The following is a 25,398-nucleotide window of genomic DNA, read 5'->3' as shown; positions in this document are numbered from 1 at the left end:
ATCACACACAGAGGGTGCCATATGCAGATTTGAGAATATGTGAGTGTCCCAAAAGAGCAGAAAATGTAATGAGAAGGTACCCCTGGCACTTTGGTGTCCAAAAAATAAGTGTAGCCAAAAAGGTAAAAGTGGATAAGGCTGCAAATCAGTGTGCAAATAAGTCTTTGCTTCTTTAAGTGTCAAAGAGCACTCTCCAGTAACCAAATGAATAATCTTAAAATAAAATGCTAAAAAAAGTAAATTGTAAAAATGCAGTCATAGAAGTAGGTACCTGCTAGCATCTGTTATTGTGGATGCACAAACCCACCTGGGAAATCCCCACAGTCACAGATAGAAAGCTTTGCCTTTCAAGCCAAACAATTTCATCTTTTCATATTTCAGCCGCTTGCCTGACAGTGTTTCGCTTGGTTGTTTTGTGTGTTTTAAGGGAAATTTTACTACCTGTTCCTTTGTGAATGCAGAATTTCAAAATAACATCACATACCGCACTGCAAAGCCATAATGGTGATAATACCTTTTATTTTATGGCTATTCTCCCACCTGGGGGAGAAAACAAAAAAAATGCAATAAAAGCCCACTCAGATGTTCACAGAATGCTTGCTGGCTCTGGGCTGGTACAGGAGGCTGGATTAGGTCTCTTCGTGTGGTATTTCATCTGTACCACACCACCTGAAAATGTTCAATACACAACATCCAGCAGCATAAAAAAGGATTCAAAAGGCCATAAAAAATGCCCCAAACAGATGAGAAAACAGCAGTTAAGACAAATAAACACCAACTCTATTCAGTCCTGTAATATCATTCACTAATCCTAATGCGTGAGCTTTCAGTCATGGTATTTGCCATTTTTAACCCCAAAATAACTTCAACCAGCTGGCCTGCTGCCAGGCAATTGCACCCAGACTGTCCACTTTGCCTTGTGGGAACACATACTGGGAAGTTAAATAAGTACACAGGAAACCCCAGAGACTTTCAAACACTAAAATTTCAGGATAAATATGAATCCTGAAATTATCGCTTCTTTCCCAAATGCTTTGTGAGTTTTGGCAAATTATCTAATGTGCCAGTTGCAAAGGTTGTGCTGCCAACCCCTTCTGGGCATTGAAGCAACTTTATCACAAAGCCATTAAGATTTGTCCTAAAACACTGAGCCACCAATATTAAAAGTCTTTAATTTGAAATTAGGCGAGAAGGGCTCAACAGCCACAGTTCCATAGAAAATGCATTATAATGAATGAAACTGCATAGGACCAGGGGCATACACTTCTTGGTGGAAATAACTGGCTTCATTATAGGCTCTGCAAAATAATTAACTGCTTTTTACCTTATATTTATTCACAATAAGTCTACAGTACCCTGTCCAGCGTCACTGGGGGCTGGCATGATGCTTTAATAACATGACACGACCTCCATCACAGGAAACCTAAATTGCACAACGTGCCAAGAGGAGAATTCAAAGGAGCAGATGGCAGATGAAACAAGGGATGTGGTGCTGGAGGGGTCCCATCAATGTGTGGTTTTTAATAGGTTTTTTTTTTTTGGTAAATTCAGGAACAAAGAAAATGCTCTACCATAAAGCTGCACAGCATGAGCACAGGTGTGGGAGAAGAATCAAGTCCTGGCGCAAGAAAGGCAAAGAAAATATTTTTAAATGAATAAAACACTGTTTTCATTGTTCAGGTGGAGTTTGGAGACTGGAACTCACTGCTTAAGGAATAAATGACACACAAGTACTCCCTTCTAACTTTTCTGGTTGGGCAGAAACAAAAGAAGATCCTATGAACTTTGCAGCTTCAGTACAACCAGATTAAACATCTGTTTGTATCCATTATTGTTTAGCATTGAAAAATGTACGTTGAAAAATATGTGTGATGTAGACTGTAGCAAAACTGTGTCAGTAATACCCAGTTTCAATAAAACACTGCCCTAATCTAGATCTCAAAAATTTATTACCACGGATCTGGGGTTAAAAACAGTGATAATAAGCCATATATCAATTTGTCAAAGGGTATCTGCAGAGGCCATGCTGAAGCCAGAGCTCTTTAAAAATAACACATTGTTCTGCCCTGAAATGTGACTGGTAAGGAAGCTTGCTTTAAAACTTGGCCAATTTGAGCAAATTTCTGTGTCCTACACTGGTTTTACTGAACACACAAACTTCTTTGCTGAGAGCTGTACTTCAACAAAGAGAAATGAGAAATATGCTCAAGTGTGAAAAAAGGTGTTTTTTCTCTCTCTTGCTTACACAAGCATGGGTTTTCAAGGTGCAAACTAGGTAAAAGGACTGTGATAGGAAATAGAAAAAAATACACCTGGTGTGATTCCTCTCAGAAACGCTGCATTTTCCCTCTTAATTTCTCATCTATGTAATTCTTAATTTTATTCAGAAAATAACTAGAAATTGAGGCCTTTTCTCATGAACCAGGGAAGATCTTTTAGACTGATTTTTCTCTTATCTTGGCAAAACAAAACAGTCGACCAGAAGCCAACAATTTACCAGCCTCTCTGAATTCACCCCTGAAAGAAACATGCTCCTCCATGCCCTTCACTTTTCATTAGTGTAGGAGTCGGGGCTATTGATTTTGAGTTCTTCTCTCTCTTTTTTTTTTTTTTTTTTTTTTTTTTTTTTTTTCTTTTAAAAGATGTTTTTATTTCATCCTGAGCGTATGGATTTTTCCATGTCTCACCCACTTCCCCATACATTTGTCAGAGCACATTCACTCGTTTTCAGTGCAGGGTTTCGGGTTCCCAAGGGGTGCTTAGCACCCTTTCTTGTGGCTGCAATTCAAAACCCTTCCCAACCAGCACCTCCCACTCGGAGAAAAAGAAGAGCTGCCAGGCTCTGGAGTGCTGTGCTAAAATTCTGCCCTGCATTTTTGGATCTTCCCCTCTTCTGCTCTGCAAACAGATCCCAAAACCTCTCCCTGCTGGAAGGAAATAATCCTTACAGCTGATGTTGGATGGGGTCTAGAAGTCTTCCACGCATTCCTGTCTCACCGTGCGCCGTCGCAGCCCATCACAAAAAACGAGGAGTACTATTATAATCTTCTCTCCTTGGCACTGGAGATGCTGGAAATGCTTTTAATTTGGGTTGTTTCAGGTCAGAACAATGAAAATCAATACTTTTTGTCCTTGCTCCTGGGTTCAAATAATGCCTTGCGTTCGACAAGAAAACAAGGGCGCAAAGAAATGGGGCATGCACAGAGACAGCTGGGCTGGAGGGACAGGACAAAGGGGAATGGGTTCAAACTGAAAGGGGACAGGGTTAGATGGGATATTGGGAAAGAATTCCTGGCTGGGAGGGTGGGCAGGCCCTGGCACAGCTGGGGCTGCCCCTGGATCCCTGGCAGTGCCCAAGGCCAGGCTGGACCCTGGGGCTGGGAGCACCTGGGACACTGGGAGGTGTCCCTGCCATGGCTGGGGTAGAATGAGATCTTTGAGATCCCTTCTAACCCAAATAACTCTGAGATTTTATGCTTATTGAAATACGCTAAATTTAAAAGATTAATTTCCTTTCTTCTTCCATAGTCTTCCTCTCAAGCATTCAGGGTAAATACATTAAGTATGTCATCCTGGAGATCTATAAAAATGACCAGCAGATACTCCACATGGTGAAGAAAGCCTGAACTGGAACTTGATTGATTTTCATTACTGTTAAATACACTAACAGAAAATAAATTACCAGCTTGTCTTCTCCGTCAACTGCTCAGTTCAGGACAAAACCTGAAAAATAATCTTTTGTTGTTTGTTTTCCTGTTTTTTTAGGTTGTTTTCCCAACACCTATATGTTTAAAAAAGTAAATATTAAGTAGAAGTGGAAAACTTTTTATTTAGGTCAACCAAAAAAAAATTCCATGCTTGTACTTAATCAACTCAACTTCAATCTTTTCAGGAGAAAAAAAGAAAAACTCACCCATTTTAGAGCACTTGGAATAGTCTTTTAAAAAGTTAAAAATTAGGCAACAAAAAGCACTGTCTCAAAAATTAAAATGAAAGTAATAAATTTTCATAAATATTTTCTTTTTTTTTTTTTTTTTTTTTTTAGGTTGCACTTCTTTCTGTTAGTTTTTAGGTCAAAGATATGTGTTTGTTTTTAAAGTTAAAAATTCCTTCTGAATGTAACACGCGCTCATGAATAATTTGCATGGCCCCTGTGGCACTTTCCAGTTAATATTCATGCAAGGAAAAGTTCAGGTTCAGAACTGGGTGATCCAAATGCTAACAGATGCAGTTTTACTGCATTGCCAATTGCTCAACTTTATACAGCATTATTGATGTTAACATTAAATACTGACTTAACTAAGTCAGTGGAGTTGCTGAAATCTTACAAGGACTTAAATTAAAGACAAAGACAAAATGCAAAAGACAGAAATTAATCCCCAACGCTAATTTTTCCCCCACCAAAACCTTTTTTTCACCAGGAATTTTGGGATGATTTCAGCAAACAGAAAATATTCCTCTTAATGAAATCCACTGGAATATTAAAATTTACCTTAAACCACCTATTTTAAAGTCTATGTTAATTAATGTATACAGCACTCTGCAAGCTCTTTCTACATCAAAGATTGTAGTGGCTAAGTTGAAGGCACGTTGAAGAAATCAGACATAAAAAAATATCAGTCATGAAATATTCATCCGTTGAGCAAATTGCTCCACTTCATAAATATTCCATGTTTTAACCTAGTGAATTTTATCCATGACTCTGCATTAAAAGGACACAATGACACGCTATAGATTTTCAAAAACACACACAAAGACATATATTCATACACACCTGCCCTACTCTACGTAAGCTGACAGAGGAAAGTGTCTGCTAAAACTAAACAGCCAATATTTGGCTGTATTTTCTTCACTTCATCTGTCCTCTTCCTGATTCTCTGTTACACACAAAGCTTTTCAAATGAGATGCATTTTGTAGGTATAAAAGTGACTGACTGAATTTATTGTCTCCTGCTGACCTGGAATAAATCAATGAAATACACATTTATATTACTTTTCACTAGCTGTGCTTCTTTTGCTGTACTACCTTGCAGTTTGAGAATTATTCTAATGGCCCCTCACACGACTTTATAATGTAGATACCCACTGAAATCACCAGAGTTTAGTCTATCCAGGACCAAATCCCAGCTTACAACTCCAGGATAATTAATTCCTCTGCAATTAGGTCAGTCTTTCCCAGTAGAAAGTGGTCGTGTAAATTTTGCTACCATTTTGCCATCACTAACGCAAACCCCAATGAATGAAAGGTTTAGAGAGGTTCTTTTCCAGCTGTCTCCCAAAATATTTTCAATCTCCACTCCACATGCAGCCCCAAAATTCTGGGGGAGGCCAGTAGTTACTGACATCTCTGCATAATGGTCATCAATCAGGTCTCAAGAGAAAGGGTTTCCCCCCCACTTTTTTGGTTTTCTGTTTGTTTGTTTCTTTTTCTTTTTTTTTTTTTTTTTTTTTTTTCTGTTTGGGGTTTTTGGCTTGGTTGTTTCATTTTGTTTTGCTTTTGTTGTGTTTTTTGGGTGGCTGTGGTTTTTTGTTTCTGCATGGTTTTTTTTGGTTGTTGTTTGAGGTATTGATTGGTTGGTTGGTTGGTTGGTTTTGTCTTGTTTGGGTTTTGCGTGTTGGTTTGGGGTTTTTTTTAATGTTTTGGTTTGGTTTTTGTTTGTTTTTCATTTGTATTTTGGGTTCTTTTTTTTTTTTTTTTGGGGTTTTTAGTTTGTTTGGTTTGTTTGTTTTTGTTTGTTTTTGTTTTTGTTTTTGTTTTTGTTTGATTCGGTTTGGTTGTTGCTTTTTGCTTTTTTTTTTTTTTTTTTAATTCTCCCAGAATCTTTTGTTCTTCCTGGGGGACAGGACAGCTGAATTTGATGAACTTTCCTTTTCTTCTTCATTCTTGTACCTGATTTACCAAGCAACTTAAGAACTGACAGCAAACTGGGTAGCTTGGTAAAAACTAAGGAATAGCAGAAATTGTTTCCAAAGAACATTAAGGAGGAAAGATGTTAATGGTGTATCCATAAAAACTGAACCAGTAAACTTAAGGAAAAGAAAGTGTTTTCTGTCCATATTCCTTTTTCTTCAGGTTCTAAAGTCCTCTGGCCTTTCTTAGACACCTTGAAGCCTTTTAAGGATATTTCTAACAATTTTCTTGCTTTCCACTCCATAGTGGCTTAGGGGATGCTGTTTTTTCCTTTAAAAAATCGGAATTATTGGTCAAGAAAAAAAAACCACTTCTGGTCAAAATCTTGAAAATCAGTTAGAAATTCTTACTTCTGCAGTGAAAGTTGCCGCAGCCTTGTACTTTGTTTTCATGGGTTGTTTTTCTCTCTTTTCTTTCCAGTAAGAACAAACATCATCAGCACAGTGCCAGTTGTACCTGATGCTGTGATAACTCAAGGATTCATCTGGACCCACAGCAAGCCCATGTTTAAGAATACCTTCTAAACTGTGTTGAAAATGCTCAACAGTACTGAAAAATTACAATTTCTCATCCAGTTTTATACTGAGTTACAGCCATTGATAGTATTTGGGTTTGAATAATATCTACAATATCCAGTTGTCTACACGACAGTGGTTCTGCTGAGTGCCTGCAGGCCAGATCAACATCTTTTCCTGCTTAATGGCTTTTCCATCAGCAATTTATATAGTCTTTTATATTATAAATATATATATAATTATATTTCATATTATTATATTTTATCATTATTAATTTATTATTATTATTATTATTATTATTATTATTATTATTATTATTATTAATGTATTATATTTATTAGTATATTATTATTATTTTTCCTAATATATTTCCTATTTATCCAATGATCAAAAAACTGCAGTATCACAAAATTATTTTATTTGGAAAAGACTTCCAAGATCATAGAGACCAATCTGTGACCTAAGCCCAGCTTGTCACTTCCCTGGTCTTTCTGGCCACACTTTTTTCGATACAAATCCTCCTGCTGTTTTATATGCCATCCATTTTCCATCATCTCACCCACTCTTTCTCAATAATAAAAATAAATATTGCAGTCAATGAGATTCCTGAACACTGAGCTATAAAACATCTTTAAAAAAAAAAAAAAAAGTAAACACATAAAATTAATTTGGTGCCTCCTATAATGATTTTAAAACAGATTTGGGTTAAGTTTTCTGGCTCTTGTGTCTACATTTCGACAAAGGCTTGAAAATATCAAAGAAAGAGAAAATTAACAGAAATGTTACCAGAACAGGAAACAGTAGAAATAATCAGATGAGGGTTAGAGTGTTCTGTTACGTGAGTGATTAAAACATAAACAGAGAAGCACCTGAGCACTTTTTATATACAGAAAATAAATCCAGTGCTGAAAAGCTGTTTCTGATTGTTCATTTGTTTAATTGTTGACGCCCACCTCAAAACAAAAAGTGATATTTCTAGATGAAGTTGTAACTGCAGATTGTACCACAGTGGCACTCAGGTCAAGGAAGAGGGGGAAAAAAAAAACAACTGAAATACTCATAATCTAAACAATGCCATTTTCCAATTACTTCTAGAGCAGAGACTGCCAGCTAGATCAGATGGGCTTCTCTCACTTTATCAAAATCCCCTCTCTAAATCCCTTCTTCTTCCTGGGTTTATCCTATTTGTAAGATTCCTGGGGAAAGCAAAGCTTGGGGGTGGCTCTCTGGACCGCAGGCAGCAATATTTGGGTGTGGTTTACAGAGGTCACCCTGCATGTCCTAGTGATGGCCTGTTCTAATGTTGATGAATCCTCACAGACAGCCACAAATCTAACTGTACTCAACTTATAACTGGTGAATAATGGGCCCTGAGCACCTGTTAAAAATGTTAAAGTGCACGCAGACTGTTTTTTTACATTTTTTTATTTGTTCTAGTCCCTGTGAACGCACGGCACTTGTGCCCTCAGCTCCTCTGCCAAAGGGTTTGGCAACCCTTCTCCAGTCTGAGAGGATATTTCCTACGCTCCCAAACAGTGGAGATGTGTGGTTCTGCAGCTGATATAGCCCTTCAGATCCCATTAAACTGCCAAAAACCCCCTCAGTTTCCCTGAAGTTACCCTGGAACTGTGCAGTCGCTTCCCTCTCCCTGTCTGGTGATGCTGTTCAGCTGCTTTGCTAGGCTCTTTTGACTCCTTTTAATCAGGCTGCCTTCATCACTTTGTTCTCACCAGGCAGGCCATCACTGCTATGTTTCACTGTACTGCACTCTGGTTTTCTATTAATCACATCCTCAGTTCTCACCAGACAGGGCGTTGCCACTGTGATTCGGGTACCACACACTGGCTCACGATGTGAAAAAAATTAAAAAAAAAAAATATTCCAATTCTATGTTTATGTTGCTAAATTGTCTCTCTCCTATCCAAACTCGGTCGTGAAGGCTGTAAAAATGCAAATAAACTAGATTTATAGTGCCACCCACAAGTCCTGTCTCCTCTCCTACTCAACCTGTAGAGTTCTCAGGCTCCAAGCAGAACTGTCACAACAAGCCAAGTGCCTTCAGCACAGAAAATCTAGATTTTAGGGCTGCCAAGTCAAAGCAGAACATTGCAGCTACTGTGGACCATTTTTGAATGAACACAGTTCATGAGAAATGAAGATGCAAAACTCCCTGTTAGAGAGTATGAAATTAATTTCAGTGGCAAATCAAATTATTAAAAAAAAAGCCATTTAATTCAATGCTCATTAGCCAGATTATGGTATTTTTAATATATAACTTTCCTAAACAAGGGTCAGGTATTTCTCCTAAAGTATTGCCACCAGTTTGATTTCAGCCAGACCAGACAAAACCTGTGTAATTTAATTCTTTCCGTATTTTACTGTAAGATGCATGAAAGAAATGCTTGACACATCCCAGTTCTAATCAGTATCAAGATTCATAGCCTGAAAGTTTAATATTTACATTCCTTATTTTAGTAAACTTTTTTTTTGTTTCATGGTCTTTGGGCTTTCATTTATTCAAGCTGCCATGCTTGAAACACAATTAATTTATTTTATTTTGAGTTACTGATTCTTTTAAACTGCTCAGGTTTCCTCCTGCCTGGGAGGGCAAATGATGAAGGCACTGATGTTTTGGAAGCATGCACCACCTTGCATTCAGACTGATATATTTATTTACTTCGTTTATGCTACATTGGTGAGGATCTGTTGGTTTAATATAAGTAAAACTGATCCCAAAGTCACCACCAGTGAGGGCAAAGTTAATCCACTGCTCACTTTTGTTGCTGACTTAGGCTAATGTATTGTTCAGCCACGAGCTAATGACTACTGCAGATGTTTCCTATTTCATGCCAGGAAAAGCAGAAGCTGAAATTAAATATTTTCTTTTTGTGACTGTCATCGTTCCCCTTATAAATTACAGCCCATTCAGTCATATTTTTGAATAAATCAAATGACACTGACAACGCAGTTTTCCTATCTGCAAAAATTAATCTTAAAGGACAAAATTCTGGCCTCATTAGACTGTTCATAATGAATAATATAACTGATGATTAAAAAGTTGACCTGCTTGAGAAGGAGACGAAAGTAATAGGGATTTTTAATCAAGACATGCTTCTCTCTCTCAATTGCAGCAAGATTACATTTGTACTTGAATATGTTGGCATACATCTGTCTTCATGTTCTTTCACACCCTTACAGCCCTCATCTTAGTTAACACATGGAGTAAACCAAGACCACTTCAAAAAATTATTTTTGTTTGATTTAATGTCAATTCAAATTGAGTTGGACAGAACTGCATACTTAATATGAACTGGATGCTTTATATTTCTTGATAATGGTAATATAATACACTGAGAGTTAGCTCTTAAAAATATTTTTCTTCCTGGGTTCTCAGGGTTTCAAGTCTTGATCCACAACCAGGGTTCCGTGATTCTGTGATTCTGTCATCACTGCCTGTGCAAATGCAGATCTTGTGCTAACACAGGGCTGCAAAAACTTCTCAGAACCTTCTCTCAGGTGCATCTAAGCAGTTAAGAATCTTTAATAATGATGGAAATTCCTCCTTGACACAGTAGGAATGCTTACAGTTTGTACTGTCCCAATAGGAGGAAGCTGGTTAACGCAGGGGAAAAACACATCTGCCATAAGAACATTTGTGTGTGCAGAACTGAACTCAAAAACATGGCTTGGAAAATCTGAAAATAGTGTGGCAGTGTTTTATAACATCTTTTAATCACCATTAGACAAGTTTATTCTGCTGTATTCACTGTAGGTTCTCACTGAGAATATAATTTTCATCTTTATCAAATGCAAGTTGTTGGAACTGAGCTTTTCACCCCTTCTAAAGCTCTAGTCACTGAAACTGCTGAAAAAATTAGGAAAGAAGAAAAGTTTTTTTTAATGACAATATGGATAACATAATAATATATTAGTATCATGGTGCATAAGAAATGGACATAAAATATCTCAGTTCTTCAGCAGATTTCTAATAACATGCTACCTTTTCTTTAGGTACGTGCTTTCTTGTCACCTTCCCATTGATGGTTCTTGCAACAACACATCTGACAGTCTGGGGACTAACATACTGTTTTTTCTTCTTGCTTTATTGTTGTTTTGTTGTTTGTTTTCTTGCTGTTGTTTTGGTTTTATAAGAGATATTAAACGCTCATTCATAACCAATTAATTTAAATTTAAATGTGCATTTGAAGCTGAAGTTGCTTCCAGTCTATGCTGGAAATGAGACAAAGGCATCATCAACAAATGAGAAATTTTTTTTTTTTTTTTCTGCCCTGGTTCTGTCTGCATTGTGAAACACACCAGACTCCATGAAAACTCCTAAGTATATTTAGAAGGAACAGAAACTCTAGGGCAGTTGCCACAGCAATTGTTCTTCCCTCTCTAGTTTTCCCTACACCTGCATTTAGAAGGACCAGTTGAGCAAGCAGGGTCAGCAGAAGCCAAATAATTATTGCTGTTCAAAGCCACGAGGAGCTACAAAAAACACTGGCTGGGATTTAGAGAAAAGACTCTGGAGTTTACAGATATCTTGGATTTCCCCTCTGAAACTCTGAATCCACAGGCAGATCACTCCCAACCCCGTCTTCCAGAGTGTGGCAATCCTATGTAGGATAAATACCTGCAAGCCCTGGAACTTCTTTCTGTGATCTTTTTTTTGCTGGATAAAAGGAGCAAAAAATTGCGTTACCCAGAGGACACAACTTTCTGCAATAACCTATGTTTGTGTGCATACAAAGGGAAAAGGCCAGGAAGAATTGTCTATGAATGGAAATGGAATATGTGAAGCATCTCCGTGAGGATTTGAAGTCTGAGCTTTTGTATCCTGCTGTCTATGCAGAAGATGGCAAAACCAAATATTCCAGGACATTTTGACCACTTTTGTTAGTCTGTTAAGAGGTAAGTGTAGGACATCATTAAGGCTGGGAGAATTTGGATTGTTCAGCCCAGAGAGGTGGATTTGGAGTGACCTCAGGGTGGCCTTGCAGGGCCTGAAGGGGCTGCAGCAAAGATGGAGAGAGACAATTGCCAAGGGCTGCAGGGACAGCACACAGGGAATGGCTCCCACTGCCACAGGGCAGGGCTGGATGGGACATTGGCAGTCAGGAATTGTTCCCTGGCAGGGTGGGCAGGCCCTGGCACAGCTGGGGCTGCCCCTGGATCCCTGGCAGTGCCCAAGGCCAGGCTGGACCCTGGGGCTGGGAGCACCTGGGACAGTGGGAGGTGTCCCTGCCGTGGCCGGGGTGGCACTGGGTGGAATTTAAGGTCCCTCCAAACCCAAACCATTCTGTGATTCCAGGATCAGAGTACTATGGATATGGGCAGGCAAACAAAGCAGATTGTATATGCATGTCTCATACCCATCCATTTGAAAAAAAAAAAATTAAAACCTTGCATGCATTCATGCAGATTGGAATTAGATATCTGTCAAAAGCATAGATCAGAAGAGTGGAGCTACACATATTTGCAGCAATTATGCATGAAGTGACACATAAACCAAACAGAATCATAAACACCAAGGAAGCTGAAGTGTGATTTTGCCAAATCGTGAAGCTCTTGAACTGTGCCTCACTCTTTTCCTAATTTCAGAGACAAAATATTAAGGTCAGGTTTGAATCAACCTTTTGATTTTTCCAGACTTCATAATTCCTTGATTTAGAGTGGTGCCATTCCCAGTACATGTTTCGAAGTGAAGGTGGTATTGATAACTTGGGAGTTTGTACCTCAAATTAGCATTCTCATATTACAGATATAGCCACAGGGGAACAGCTGAAACATTAATTTCTATCTCGTTGATTAATTTCTTCTATCCTAGGAAATAATATATTGACTCTCCTAACTCATGGTGCAATGTCAGTTCTCAAGCAGGTATTTAGCTCAAGTAATGCACATGAAATACTAGCTCTGCAACCATAATTCAGCATGAGACCTCATGCCTTAATAATTCGGGTCATTAATATAACATAAATATAAATTAATTATTATTAATCATTATTTTACAGCATCATCTAGCAGGAGAAAGCTGTACACCTGTGATACAACCTGAAAAATACCCCTCAAAATCAGTATCTCTAAGCTGAATTATTCATATGCCTCAAACAGTCAGGATTTCACGCAAGTCCTCATTATCCTCATTATCCATGAATGCACAAAAAGATGAGCACATGGCATGTAGTGTCTTTTCACCCCAAAAGAACCATCCCAGATAATTTACTGGGTAAATGAAGGAGGAAGAATGTGGGTATTTCAGCCTTGTTATTAACACCTGACAAGAACAGGTACAGCACAGGCACATCTGGCTAAACAGCAATAAATCCAGACAAAAACTAAAACCATAAAATGGGGTAGGAAAGGTGGACACCCCTCTGGCATTTTTCTTCCTGTTATTTTGACTGATAGCTTTCATAGCAACAAAATATGCAATTAATTTGGTAGCCTAACAGGAAAAATTTTCAGCCATAGATTTTTTATGGAGTTCCTGTGATTACACTTATATTTGGGGAAAAAAATAAAAAGAGAAACAACAACAAACCATTCAAGAACTAAAGCATTTAGTTACTCCCCTTAAGAAAATGTGATTTTTGGAGTAAATTAATGCCTTGCTGAAAAAAGTTAAAAGGCATCATCTGAACTATGTCAGCATAACTCTTCTACATTCTTCTAAAACTGTAGAGCTTTTAGAAGAGCAACAGTGCTCAATATCCTCAACATACTAACGAAAAAGGTTTATTTGCTCAAAAAAAAATAGTTTTATATATTCCAGTTTAAAATCCTCAACAAGTTCATTTACTATTCTGGAACTGGAAAAAAAAAAAAAAAAGACAGCAGATATATCATTCCACAGTATTTTATTTTCAATTTTGCATATGGATGATGAACACCAAAGACTCTTAAGCAAGTGACTTAATAGATATTTTAAACCCAAAAAAGGAATAAGCATAGAAAGGAATCAGATGACAGAGAGTTACACAGTGAAAAGAAATTTCTGAGCCACTAAATAGCAACTTTTCCCAGTCAGAAATATTAAATTTATTAGGAGAAACATTTGTGTCCTCTTGTTCTTCTGCTTCTGAGCAGAAGTATTTTTATTACGGGAGAAAAGCAAAAGGGTTCCTGAATTATTACTTTTTTTTTTTTTTTTTTTTTTTTTAGTAGCAAAGATGTATTTCCTTCATTCATTACTTAAAAACAAGTAAACATACATGGAGAGAAAAAAGTAAGAAAAAGTGATGCCAAAGCATGATGTATTTTGCTCTGCTTAATGAGCTCTTTATATAAATAGTTTTGAAAAAAAAATGAAATCTGGTAAAAAACTTAAAGAAGAAAAAGAAAAAAAAAAAACAACAATAATGTCCATCTGTCTCTGGATCCAATGTTCAGCTTTTAATTTGTGTTTCTTTTACTCTGAAACCAAATTCCATTTAGAGCTTGCATTAGGTTCAACACCACCAGGTTTTCCATCTGATCATTTTTTCCTAAGAAGTATAAAATCTTCTAATCTGAATCTCCTAGGATGCCAGAATTAACATCTCATTAAAGACCAATTTGCTTTTTCAGCTAAAGAATCAGCTTCCTTCTGGCATTTTTATTTTTCAGCAAGTTGCTTCCATACTGTTGAGTCACATCCTTCCACATAAAAATCCAGGAGAAAGCTTTATTATATAAAATGGGAAAACAAACAGAGGCAGCGCTTCAATAACATTTCTTAAGTCAAAATTGTATAAGAAATTATGTTGTCTGGTGTCTTAAAAAGCACCAGAACTATTTGCTTTGCACTACCCAAGAAGCTAAAGGAATAGGAAAATAAAGCTACTACCCCATTGCTAGCAAAACCAGGTAGCAATTAATCCTGGTCATGATGACACCTAGAGATTCCTAATCTGTAAGAATTAATAACTCCTAATGAGTGGTGTATTTCAAAATAACAAAAAGTCCTGCAATAATTAATTTCTCTAGAACCTGAAGACCTCTAGTATTTGTCAATGATAATGGTATGCATAAAAAAAAATTTATTTGGTAATAGGAACTGTCTTAAGGGCAATAACAATTGGTTAGGAACAATAAGATAGAGATGGTTTCCATGTAATAACAACAACAACAACAACAACAATAATAATAATAATAATAATAATAATAATAATAATAATAATAATAATAATAATCTTTCAAAAGTGGTGAGTGATTTTAAACACCAGGATGTGTCATGTGCTCTGCTGCTCTGCTGCTATAACCCCATGCAGCTGCTGCCCACCAAGACATCTTCTCTTCTGAGTGGCTGAATTATTTGAACACTTCTCTTTCCAGACAATGCTAAGAGAACCTATCCAAAGAGCAATTTTCCCCTGTCTGTCAGCATGAGCTCTCCAGACTTTTATGTGCAGCCTATTTCACTGGCAGGTCTGACAAAACATTACTGGTTTATTCTACCTACTTCTTTTGAAGCTGGTTTAAAAATATATATATAAGGCCATAGGCACTACACATTTCTGGGGGAAATGCTTTTTTTTTTTTTTTTTTTTTTTTTTTTTTTTTTTTTTTTTCCTCCGTTCTTTTTTCCTCCTCTTCTTCACCCAATAAAACAGGTCAAAACCCCATGGAAATGGACCTGGCTCACCAGAGATGCCTTCCTTCCAGTACACACAGCCCAGGCATGTGCCAACTCCTGTTCCTGCAGCACCCTGCCTTTAGCAGGCTCTGTGTACTTGGAATTTCCAGTTACAGAACACCTGGATGGAAAGCCCAGACCTCACAGTTTGTCACAGCTCTCCATGACCTATGTGCGTGATTTTCTGAGTATTTTTGCATGCAAGGCTTGGCATCAGTCTTGGAGCTTTTAATCAAACCACGATGCACTGCTGAGTCCTTCACCCCTCCAGCTGAAAGCAGAGGTTGGCGATGTGTTTTTTCAAATAAACCCATGCTCACAAACTTTGTTTTTCCTTGTGAGGTCCCATCATTAGCAGTAGGCCTGCCAGCAAGGGGCTGGATGTTTTCCATTTGCCCTTCTAATTAGACGCATAAAATGCATAAAATCTCCTTCGGAGTGGACGACTGCTCACCCTCTAGTGTGTGACCTGCTGATCCCTTGCCAGTTTGCACCTCCAAATAAAAAATTTGCAGACAGAAAAATAAGAATTCCAGCTTGGGTTTCATTCAACAGGGCACTTCTCATTCAGGTGTGAAAGTTTTCGCTACCTACAAATATTGTGCGTGGTCACATTGACCTGTGGGACCACGTACTCTTTTATAAGGTGTGTCACGTATTTCAAAATGCTTTATAAAATAAATATTCTGATGAAACCCAACAGGATATTAAGCACCTTTTTTTACAGGTGCCAGCAGCATTCCGGGATGTGTTAGGAAGAGCACTGCCAGCAGGTCAGGGTGGGTGATCCTTCTCTTTGCTCAGCAAAGGGACACATCTGCAGCGGTGTGTCCAGTTCTGGGTCTCCACAGGATGAGAGGCACAAGGACATTGTGGAGCAAAGGGACACAAGGATGGGGAAGGAATTAACTGCAGGATCATTCACACAAAGGGCAAATTAGAGGTGAAGAAGACATTACCCCACTTTGCTCAGCTTTTGTGGGGTCCCAACTGGAGCACTGTGCCCAGGTGTGGTCCCTGTTCTGTCAAACAGAGGTGGGCGGGCTGGAGAGGGTGCAGGGAAGAGAGAGACCTGGGTTTGCTCAGCCCTGAGGAGAGAAGGCTGAGGGGACGCCTCACCTCGTGTTCCACTGTTGCAGCGGTCAGTTTATTAAGTTGAATGTTCTATGTTCCAATATAATGTTCCAGTGTCCCCCGAGTTATCACAGCTGGTTGTTCCCCTCTGTTATGCCCTCCTACCCAGGTGTCCCTCAAAGAATCCCCTCCCTTCTTTCCAGATCCCTCCCTGCCTGTCAAGGCAATCCGGCCCCTTCGCCCTGTCCGTCAGCCCAAACCCTACCCTTTGTTCCAGAAAGTTCCCTGTCCCTCCTCTCAGGTCCAATCCCTATCTGGAGCCTCCCTCCTCCCCTTGTTCTGGTTGGTTGTAGCCCTAGAAGCCACACCTTGAAGACTGATCATTGGTCGTCTTGTTGTGTCCAGCCCCTGTCCTGCAGGATTTTAAAATCCCGCGCACAGGCGGGCTCGGGGCTCTCTCTGCTTGTGTTCCCCTTCAGCGCCGCTGTCCCGTGGAGCCTGCCCTCGTCCTTCCCAGCAAACCTGCTGGACTTTACACCGCAGAAAAGCCTCTCCTCTCCTGTCTCTGTCTGATCCCTGCTGCACCTCCAGGGGCCTCAAGTGCTGGGCATTGGCTCAGAGGTTCTGGCTTGGGCAAAGCCCCAGCCCGGCCGGTTCCCCGCTCTGCCACGGCCCCGGAACACCGTGGAGCTGGCCTGGGCTCCGGAGGACAGCGGCATTCCACTGTTAAAGGGTGGCCACGGAGGAGGTGGAGACTCCCTTTGTACACGGGGACAAGGGGTTTGGGGTGCGAGAGGCTCTGGGGAGGCTCTGACTGGACACAAGAGGAAACATTTTCACCATAACAAGCAACCGCTGGAATAATCTCCCCAGGGAAGGGATGGATTCCCCAGCATTAGATATTTTTCAGATTCAGCTGGACAGGGCCCTGGCCCATCTTGCCTGGACCATGATTTTGCCAAGAAAGTTTGACCCAGCTGATCCTTGAGGTCCCTTCCAACCTGGGGTTCTACAACTGTGCACTCCCATTTTTGCACTTTCTTCACCAATTGTGACTCAAAGCCTTATTTTACCAATAAATCCAAAACACCAAAGGCATTTTTTTTGGCAGAAATGTTGTAAATTAAGACTTACAACATTTTCTGCCCTGCAATCAATGCCGTTCATCAAGCTATTCTGCTTGCATGTATTCAGACCACTTAATTTAGATTATTGTGCATTATGCGCTCTTCAGGCTACCCAAAAACTAAACATTAGGGCCTAATTTGTCAAATTATTTTTATTAATATGTATTGATTGCTTTTAACAGAGCTCCATAACCTGCGAGAACATCTTGATTATGTGATAATTTCTGTTTAAAAAATGCGTTTTGCTGTTAATTCCACATGAAAAACTGCTGTGTAGCTGAAATGTGAAGCTCTAGGGTTTAGGCTTCAGAATAGGGTATTGAGAAATGCCCTCAACATGCAGAAGACCTGCAGGGAAGAATTTGTTTTCAATCCCTCCCCTCCTGCTCTCTCTCGCTCTTTTCCCAGAAGAAACTGCCCTTTAACCATGGAACCTGATTATTCTTGCTGAATTCAAATAAACACAGGCCCACCTCACCTCAGACCTTCAGTTTATCTTTAGTTAATCTTCTGTCACCAACAGAGCCATTGAAATGGTTTTTGGGAGTGAGAATTTCAGCAAAAAGAGAACAATTTCCTTTGAAATTTTTTTTTTTTTTCAATTAATGAAGCAGTATCAAGAGAAAAGCATGACAGTTCACAGAAGAAGAATTCAGTTATATAAGTCTTTCTCTTGACAGTGAGAAACGTGGTGAATAAGTCACTTTACATAAATTTTGCTAGTGTAGGAATAAATATAGCCAATTTGGGTGGCACTACTCCCAAAGCAGTGACAGTAGGTGCTGAAATCTTGAGTCCACACTCTATTTCCCAATATCCTGGGCAATTTGCACCCAGAACTGTGTTGCATTAGGGAGAGGAGTGCCAGCAGGCCAAGGGATGTGATTATTTCCCTTAAATCAAACAGTCAAGCTTGAATAAAAATAAAGACACCAGAGCCAGGGACTTCTCAGTGCTACCTAGTGACAGCACAATGAGAAAAAAACCCCTAAATTTCACAAAATTGCATTTAAATATATTTTGGGCTTTTGGGGTTTGTCCGTTTGTTTCCTTCTTCTTCGTTTGATTGCCATGAGAAGCTGTAAAGTCTCCATCCTGGAAATATACAAAACTCAATTGGAAATGACCCTCAGGAACCTGCACCCCTGGGTCATCCATTGAGAACTGGGGTTAGGCTACAGACCTCTACAAGTGCCTCACATCTTCAACTATTCTGATTTTGTGAGGGCCAGTGCTATAATTTGCATTATTCCCAGGCTGCTTTATTTACAGCTAAGGTGAATACTTTCATATCAGTTGCATACTAGATGCACATGACTGTAAGCAATTTGAATTATTTCGTAAGGGTGGATTCATTTTGCCGTTTCTACCTTGGGAAATCCATTAGTACATTTGTTCAACGTGTGGTGCAAACAACCCTCTTTAAAAAAAAAAAAAAGACAAAACACACACTGTAAGACTATAAAAGCATCTTTGAAATCACTCAGTCATTTCTAATCACGACATTGAAAAGCATCTGCAATACTGACAGGAAGTGACTGACAGCACTTTTTATCTGTACTATTTTTTTTTTTTTCAGAAGCCCTTGTCTGTGCAGAGGTCAGGAAAGCAAAAGTGGAGACTTAGGTTGTGCAAATAAAGCCACAAAGCAAACAGATCAGAGCACTCTGGGCCTAATCCATCTCATTGAATTTTTATTTAACAGCCTGAAAAGGGAAGAACTCCTTTGATTCCTGCATTTCTGGCCAAGAGACAGCAGCTGTCAAAGAAATAGTTTACTTTGGATACTGGGAAGACTGAACTGATATGAAACTGCAATGTGCCAAGCAAGGAACCCCGCAATCACTTCTTAATCACTTGGAAAATAAAGATGCCATGGTAAACTGGCATCTCTGGTTCACCTTTCAACTCTTCTCCCTTCACTCAGCCTCCATGCTGCACTTAAACCCAACTTTCATTGATCATTAGCCATAAGATCATTAACTTGCCTTTCCACCCTTCCAAAATGCACACGGGCATTTTTTCAGCATGTTTTTCAATAATGAGATCCTCTCAGTGAGAGCTGACATAAAAGGTACAGACACTTTCCAAAAGGATGCTGGCAGCCCATTTGACATCTGTTATTATTTTTTTTTTTTTCACTTAAATAAACTAAACATGTTCACCAGTTTATCCTCTCAGACAGTTATTGAATTTCAGACTTGGAAGATCAAAACCGAGTAGTTCTAAGATGCTCGGATTTCAAACGTGAACGTGGTCAACTCAGGGAACACACTCACATTGCCTTATGGCATAATAAAGTTAACAAATTATTTTTCTTGTCATTAAGGTTGTGTTTCTCCCCCTGTTTTCCCTTATGCACACACTAAACAAAACAGGAGTAATTTTTATTTCAAAGAAAACTCCCCTCAGTGTCATTTATAGATCCCCTCGTGTGCTGTCCATGGCTAATTAGTCACACAAGTTGACAGGCAGCACATTAAGAGTTTTCCTGAACAGAATTATTAATTAATCACTCCTATTAATTGTCTGTAACAGTTGTTGTTTATTGTATTTTGATAATTTACATGGATCCTGAGAATTACTTGTGAGTTATTTAGAAGATGTAAAATCTGCCAACTATCCTGTAATACGTTTCAATGCCAATATTCATTAATTGAAAATTATTTTCTTTCCATTTAGGTTAAAATTAGTTTCCATATATGTAGGCAGGAGTCTGCTGAAGAGTTAACTTGGACCATAGTGTTCTTATTATCTTTGGAAAACATCCTTCTGTTTGGAATGTTTGATATAATCACCTTTTATCTGTTCAGCCAAATGCTTTTTCACCTCGCTGTACTGAAAACAACCAAAACACACATTTTTCCTGCCTGTCTCTATCTTATCCTCTGCTAGTTTATCAGATATTTAAAATCTGTTAGAGCACTGAAAAACCTGGCTGCACAAATAGGGTGATATTACAGGTCTATCACCTCACCTCAAATCTTTTAGCACGACTAAGTTTGGTGTACAAGTACACATAGGAAATAAAGTAGGATTGACATTAACAAAAGAGTAGGGCCAGAATGGGAACAGCAATTTAAAATATACAAATTACTCTCACAAGCATTTTTTAGGAATTTTGGTTTAGACACGCTCAAAGCTGCAGGGTCAGAAAAAAAAATGAAGTATGGCAGAAAAGTAATATTTTTTCCATGGGTAAATTTATAAAAAAACACATAATTAATTAAACTTACTAGCTTGAAATTGATATTATCATGAATATCAGGTTATTTTAAGTTTTATTTCTATTAAGGTAATAAAGGAAGTTGCATTCTTGAGTATCCACACAGCTCCCAAACTGGAGTATTTGTTGATCTATTTAGGGAAGACTTCTACCTAAATGTTTGATCTTCCTGGGTACTTGCATTGCATCTATTTTTTTTTCCCTCTGCATAGTTCATGACTCGCTGTCTGAATGGGACTGCCTTTTATTTACCCACATTAATGCATGATTAAGTAAAATCCCTGTTGTCTTTTACTGTGAAAATCCTCTTGTTTAAGGCATGTCCCTTGAAAAATTTATTACTTCCCAGCAGGTGCCGAGTTCAGCAGTGCATCCTGTCATTGCACAAAGTCTCTAATGAGGGGGATGCAGGCAACACCAAGCTGCTTTTAAAATTTTCTGTGCAGCCCTTTTGAGGGAGACAGAGTGGCACAGGCTCTTCTTCTTCTCTGTGTTGTTTTCTTCATTTTTTTTTTTCCCTCACCCTCCTCTTTTTTTTTCCAACATGGTTCCTCCTGACATCCTAAACACTAATTTTTAACTTAGTGTATTCAACTGCACAGAAAATGGTCAAGAAGCCTTTTTTTTTGAAATACAAGGGATTAAGATATTAGCTTTTGGGCAAAAAACTCATTAAAAAGCCATAGAGGAGCAACCTTTGCTAGCATTCCTTCTTAAATCATACTTCTAATAAACACACTCTTAGTAAAAGTGATCACTCAGGGTCTTGCACTCCTGGGCTACTCTAGACACATCTTACAGCATTATTTTACTTTAAACACTTCAGTATTTGAATTAATGCAGCTCATTGACTCACAGCTTACACTAATCACTATTATTTTCATAGGAAAAAAAATCAAATTATTTTCTTGAAATCCTTTTTTTTTTTTTTCCATATGACTGTGTACAGGGTTGCATAATGCAGAATGACCTTTTACTAAAAAGAAAAAGCTTATTTTAAAACCTATTTTTAAAGTTTTTTAACAAGGCTAGACTGAATTCATACATGTAGCAAACAAGACCAACACAAACTAAATTAACATTCTGGATTTTACTTACTATAGGAGTATTAATAGGTTCTTTATTTAACCACTGTTGTCCAGGAGATATTCCCCATGGACTGCAAACTAGAAATGTAGCATCCTGCTTTTGTAAGTGCTGTGATTGCCACACATTGTCAAGTTATTTACTTATGCTTTAGTTTGTTTACCAAACTGAGTTTTTGTTGAAGTGGTTGAAGATTTTAGTTAAGTATATGTGTATTTTTTAAAGCCCTATTAATGCTCATCTGCTAATTACAGAGACAATTATCACAATATGATTTTTTTTCTCCAGATTCAGTCATGTCTGGCACCCTCCCAGTCATGTGCAATGCAATTTCCTGCCAGCCAAGTACAAAATAAATCCAAAATTTTCCTGAAGTGAAGCCATGTCTGGGCTTTTTTAGGTTAGCATGACATATATCCATAGGACAAATTCAAGCACTGATAAAAATTATAGGGAAAGGGGTGGAAAATAAGATTTGAGGCAATGTTTCCTGGCTTCTTCTGTGGGAAACAAGCACCTCCTTGTGCAACTCAAATTTTAGGTGGCAACCAGCTGCAACAGCATTTTAGAGTCAGAAAAAATTGCAGCTGGTGTCTGAAGTTGGTCACTCTCCCACAGGCACTAGATCCATTTCTTTGCAGAAAGTTTAACTCAAAAAATGAATCAATGTAAATCCAAATTCCCTTAAAACTGCATTGCGGACACTTGGAATTCACTGTCAGAACAGCAGCAGCAGCATTTTCAGGAAAGGAAATGAGAAAAAAAACCCTCATAAACAGAACACCCCTTTATTCCTAGGCTAAGTTCTGCTCCCTTTACCCCATGGCAGAGACACACTTAATCCACAGAACAGTGAACCCTGGTTCTCTCTGTGTAGTTTCTTGAAACATACTTATTAAATTAAATAATTATTAAAAAATGAGAACCACACAGATTTAGGACAGTTGCAGTGTTGAGCCCAGCTGTAACAGTTCCATCATTTTGCTCTGTACATATATTTTTGTGCCTTCTTTGGGATAATACAAGAGCTCAGTTAACTTTCTGTCTACCTCTACCTTTTCCTTCAGATTCTCATTTTCTCCTTAAGTTTTCTTAATATGGAGGCTTGGCCTGCTGGATGTTTTGGATCTACCACTCACATTCAGTCTTACTTTGGGGCAAGTGCACGTCACAAAATTTCAGTACATTCCACTTGCGCTCTATGCACTCGCCTGGTGATTAATTACAGCCTCCAAAAGGATTATTATTTTGAAATTCAAACAAGTGACCACTATGTGTTATTCTGGTTTTCTCCTATGCTGTTCCTGTCTCCTCGTTCGTATAAGAAATTAGTCTTTACCCTGGGCAAAAGTTTATCAGCGTAGAACTATCAGAAATGAAGATTTGAAGGGCCCTTGATAAAGAAGGATACATAGAATTATCATAGAATTATCTAGAATTTTCTAGAACTGGTCTTTGAAAAATGTTGGCAACTTTCAAACCACCACTATGGACTTTTTTTGTGGACCACTGGACTTTTCTGAGTAATTACGTTCTGCAGATGCCATTTCAACTTAATTACCTAACTTTCAACTGTTAATTATTATAGAGATGATTATGGCACAGATACAAGGTTAGAAAACCCAGTAATGATCAACACAATGACCTCATTGATGTCTTGGGATTTTAGCTTTTATATTTTTTCATGATTTTGTGATCCTGCAGCTCTTTAGTGTATAACTCTCAGCTCCACATTCAGTGTCAGCTGCTGCTGCCCCATTTTGGGCAGACACAACAATTCCTCTCCAGGCCTGGCAATCAAGGACACCTCACTGCCTCAGGGCCCAGAAATGCAAACAAAAATGAGTTTGGGGAGCAAACTTGGGGTCAATGACTTCATTAGCTGAAGCTGTAATTGTTAGATCAACCCCCAGTGTGCAAATGGACCAAACTTATAAAAGTGTGAAAACCTGTAGTCCATTTTTTGGGTGTAGCCCCTGGGGGGGCTTTGCCTGCCCAAAATTTACCTGAAGGCCGTTCAATAAATAGAAATGCTTTTTATTTTTATTTAGTCTGGCCTCTGTATTTAGGTAGCCCTAACAAGGCATCACCATCGCCCACACAGAACGCCACGGACAGGATCACTGCTTGGCCAGCCACAGGCTCACGGGCTCACTGGAGCCATTTCAGCAATTTAATTTAATTTGCACTTACCAACCTCCACAAGGCTGGAGCAGTTGGGGTCCGTGAAGCCCTGGGGACACTCACAGGAGTAGAAGTTGTCATTGAGCCCTGACAGGCAGATGCCACCATTCTGGCAGGGGTTGGAGTCGCACACGTCCGCTGTGGGCACAGGGAAAACAAAGTTTTTTGTAGAAAAGCCATCAGAAATTACCCACGGGCTCTCAACATGTCATATTTTTTGGTAACTAAGCGCAGAAAGAAGGGATGAACTCTTAGGTCCTTTTGAATGGCTTTTGGCTCATTCAGTTTTGCATTTATTTAACAGCACAACTCCAGGTAATTGTCTTTCCCTAATCTCCCATCCCATAAAATGTTGTCTTAAACTCAATCCATTTGCAAAAGACAAAGAAAGTGGTAATTCCTGACTTTTTCTAACCTGAAGACGCTCAGGATATCTACAGATTGCATTCTGTCACTAATGGGATAACTGGAAGCAATCCTAAAGAACAACCCCTAGGCTTTGGTCAACTTTAATGTAATAATTTTTCTCAGATAGTTTATCTTATATTTACATACATTTTTATTTATCTCAATCTTCATCTTTAAAAGCAGGTTGTGCTCTCTACTGCTCAGCATAGCATTTAAAAATAACAGTATTTTCTGCAGTAAATGCATCTGAAAGAATGATCTACAGATAGACAATTATTAGAAAACAAGCACGTTATTTTCTGTGGGTTTTTTTTTTTTTAATTGGAAATTGCCAGGTTTTTTTTTTTCCCATGTAGCTGAAGAGATTTAGGGAAATTAATTTGGTTTATGTCAGCAATACTGACATTACAGCATGTTTTGGATTATTTTGGTGGCAAACTCAGCTCAGGATTTCAACACCTTTCTTGCACGTGGATTTCAGGTTAATCCTTGGTGTGAGAATTTACATCTAAATATTGGTTAACAAATGCAACTGATGCACAAAAATGCCTTTATGAATTCTGTGCTCCAGTTGCACAGAGAAACTGGAGTTGTGGAGTAGTTTGCTGGGTTATTTGCAGTTTTATTTAATTTTTTGCCAGCTTTAGGGTGCCTTCATGTCACATAGAGCTGTCATGTACTTGATATTAAGTTCTGTCTTAAAGATTGTCCAGCTGATGGAGAAGCAAAGCTATTGAGAACACTAAATGACATTTTCTAATTGAATTTAAGTAAGCCAAGACTTCCCATTTTCTGCTTTTGTTGCATTATTGGGGTAGGAAAGGATGCTTGGTTATTACTTTATAGGGATTAGGCAATTGGTGGTGAAAGAACAGCCACTATTAAATGAATTCTCTGACAACTGTATTCCCATACCTCTAATTAAATTAATAAACTAAATAGCAGCTGGAGCAGGAACACTTAGTATGCAAATCCACATGGATATTCTGATTAAAATGAGAGAGGATACTTTATCTACATATTTCCTGATTTGGTGTAATTGTGATTTCAATTATGCCATTGGCGTAAAAGGCAAAAAGACAAAATGCTGTTTGAATTTGTAAATTCTACATTGAATCACAAGCAGAATTCAAACACAATTTTACATTATATTTCCAGAAACTGAAATCTCCTGAAATGACCAAAGTGTGGACAGTCAACTGCTCGGTTTTATTTTGCCTGAAAATTTGTGTTGGGTTTTTCAGTCT

At 38.5% G+C, this 25,398-nt stretch overlaps 1 protein-coding gene across 2 annotated transcripts in view; it reads right to left on the bottom strand.

The window, feature by feature from the left end:
- Positions 1-25,398, bottom strand: part of EDIL3 (EGF like repeats and discoidin domains 3) — a 241,025-nt gene that overhangs the window by 147,611 nt on the left and 68,016 nt on the right. For both annotated transcript variants that reach the window (XM_053968850.1, XM_053968851.1), the window contains exon 2: positions 23,753-23,881. In XM_053968850.1, the coding sequence (XP_053824825.1) occupies positions 23,753-23,881 (129 nt within the window). The remainder of the gene's footprint in view (positions 1-23,752; positions 23,882-25,398) is intronic.

The sequence above is a fragment of the Vidua chalybeata genome, chromosome Z (genome assembly GCF_026979565.1).
Source record: "Vidua chalybeata isolate OUT-0048 chromosome Z, bVidCha1 merged haplotype, whole genome shotgun sequence".
NCBI classification, from domain to species: domain Eukaryota; kingdom Metazoa; phylum Chordata; class Aves; order Passeriformes; family Viduidae; genus Vidua; species Vidua chalybeata.
Note: the sequence above shows the minus strand (reverse complement) of the source record. Positions and strands in the feature narration are given on the sequence as shown.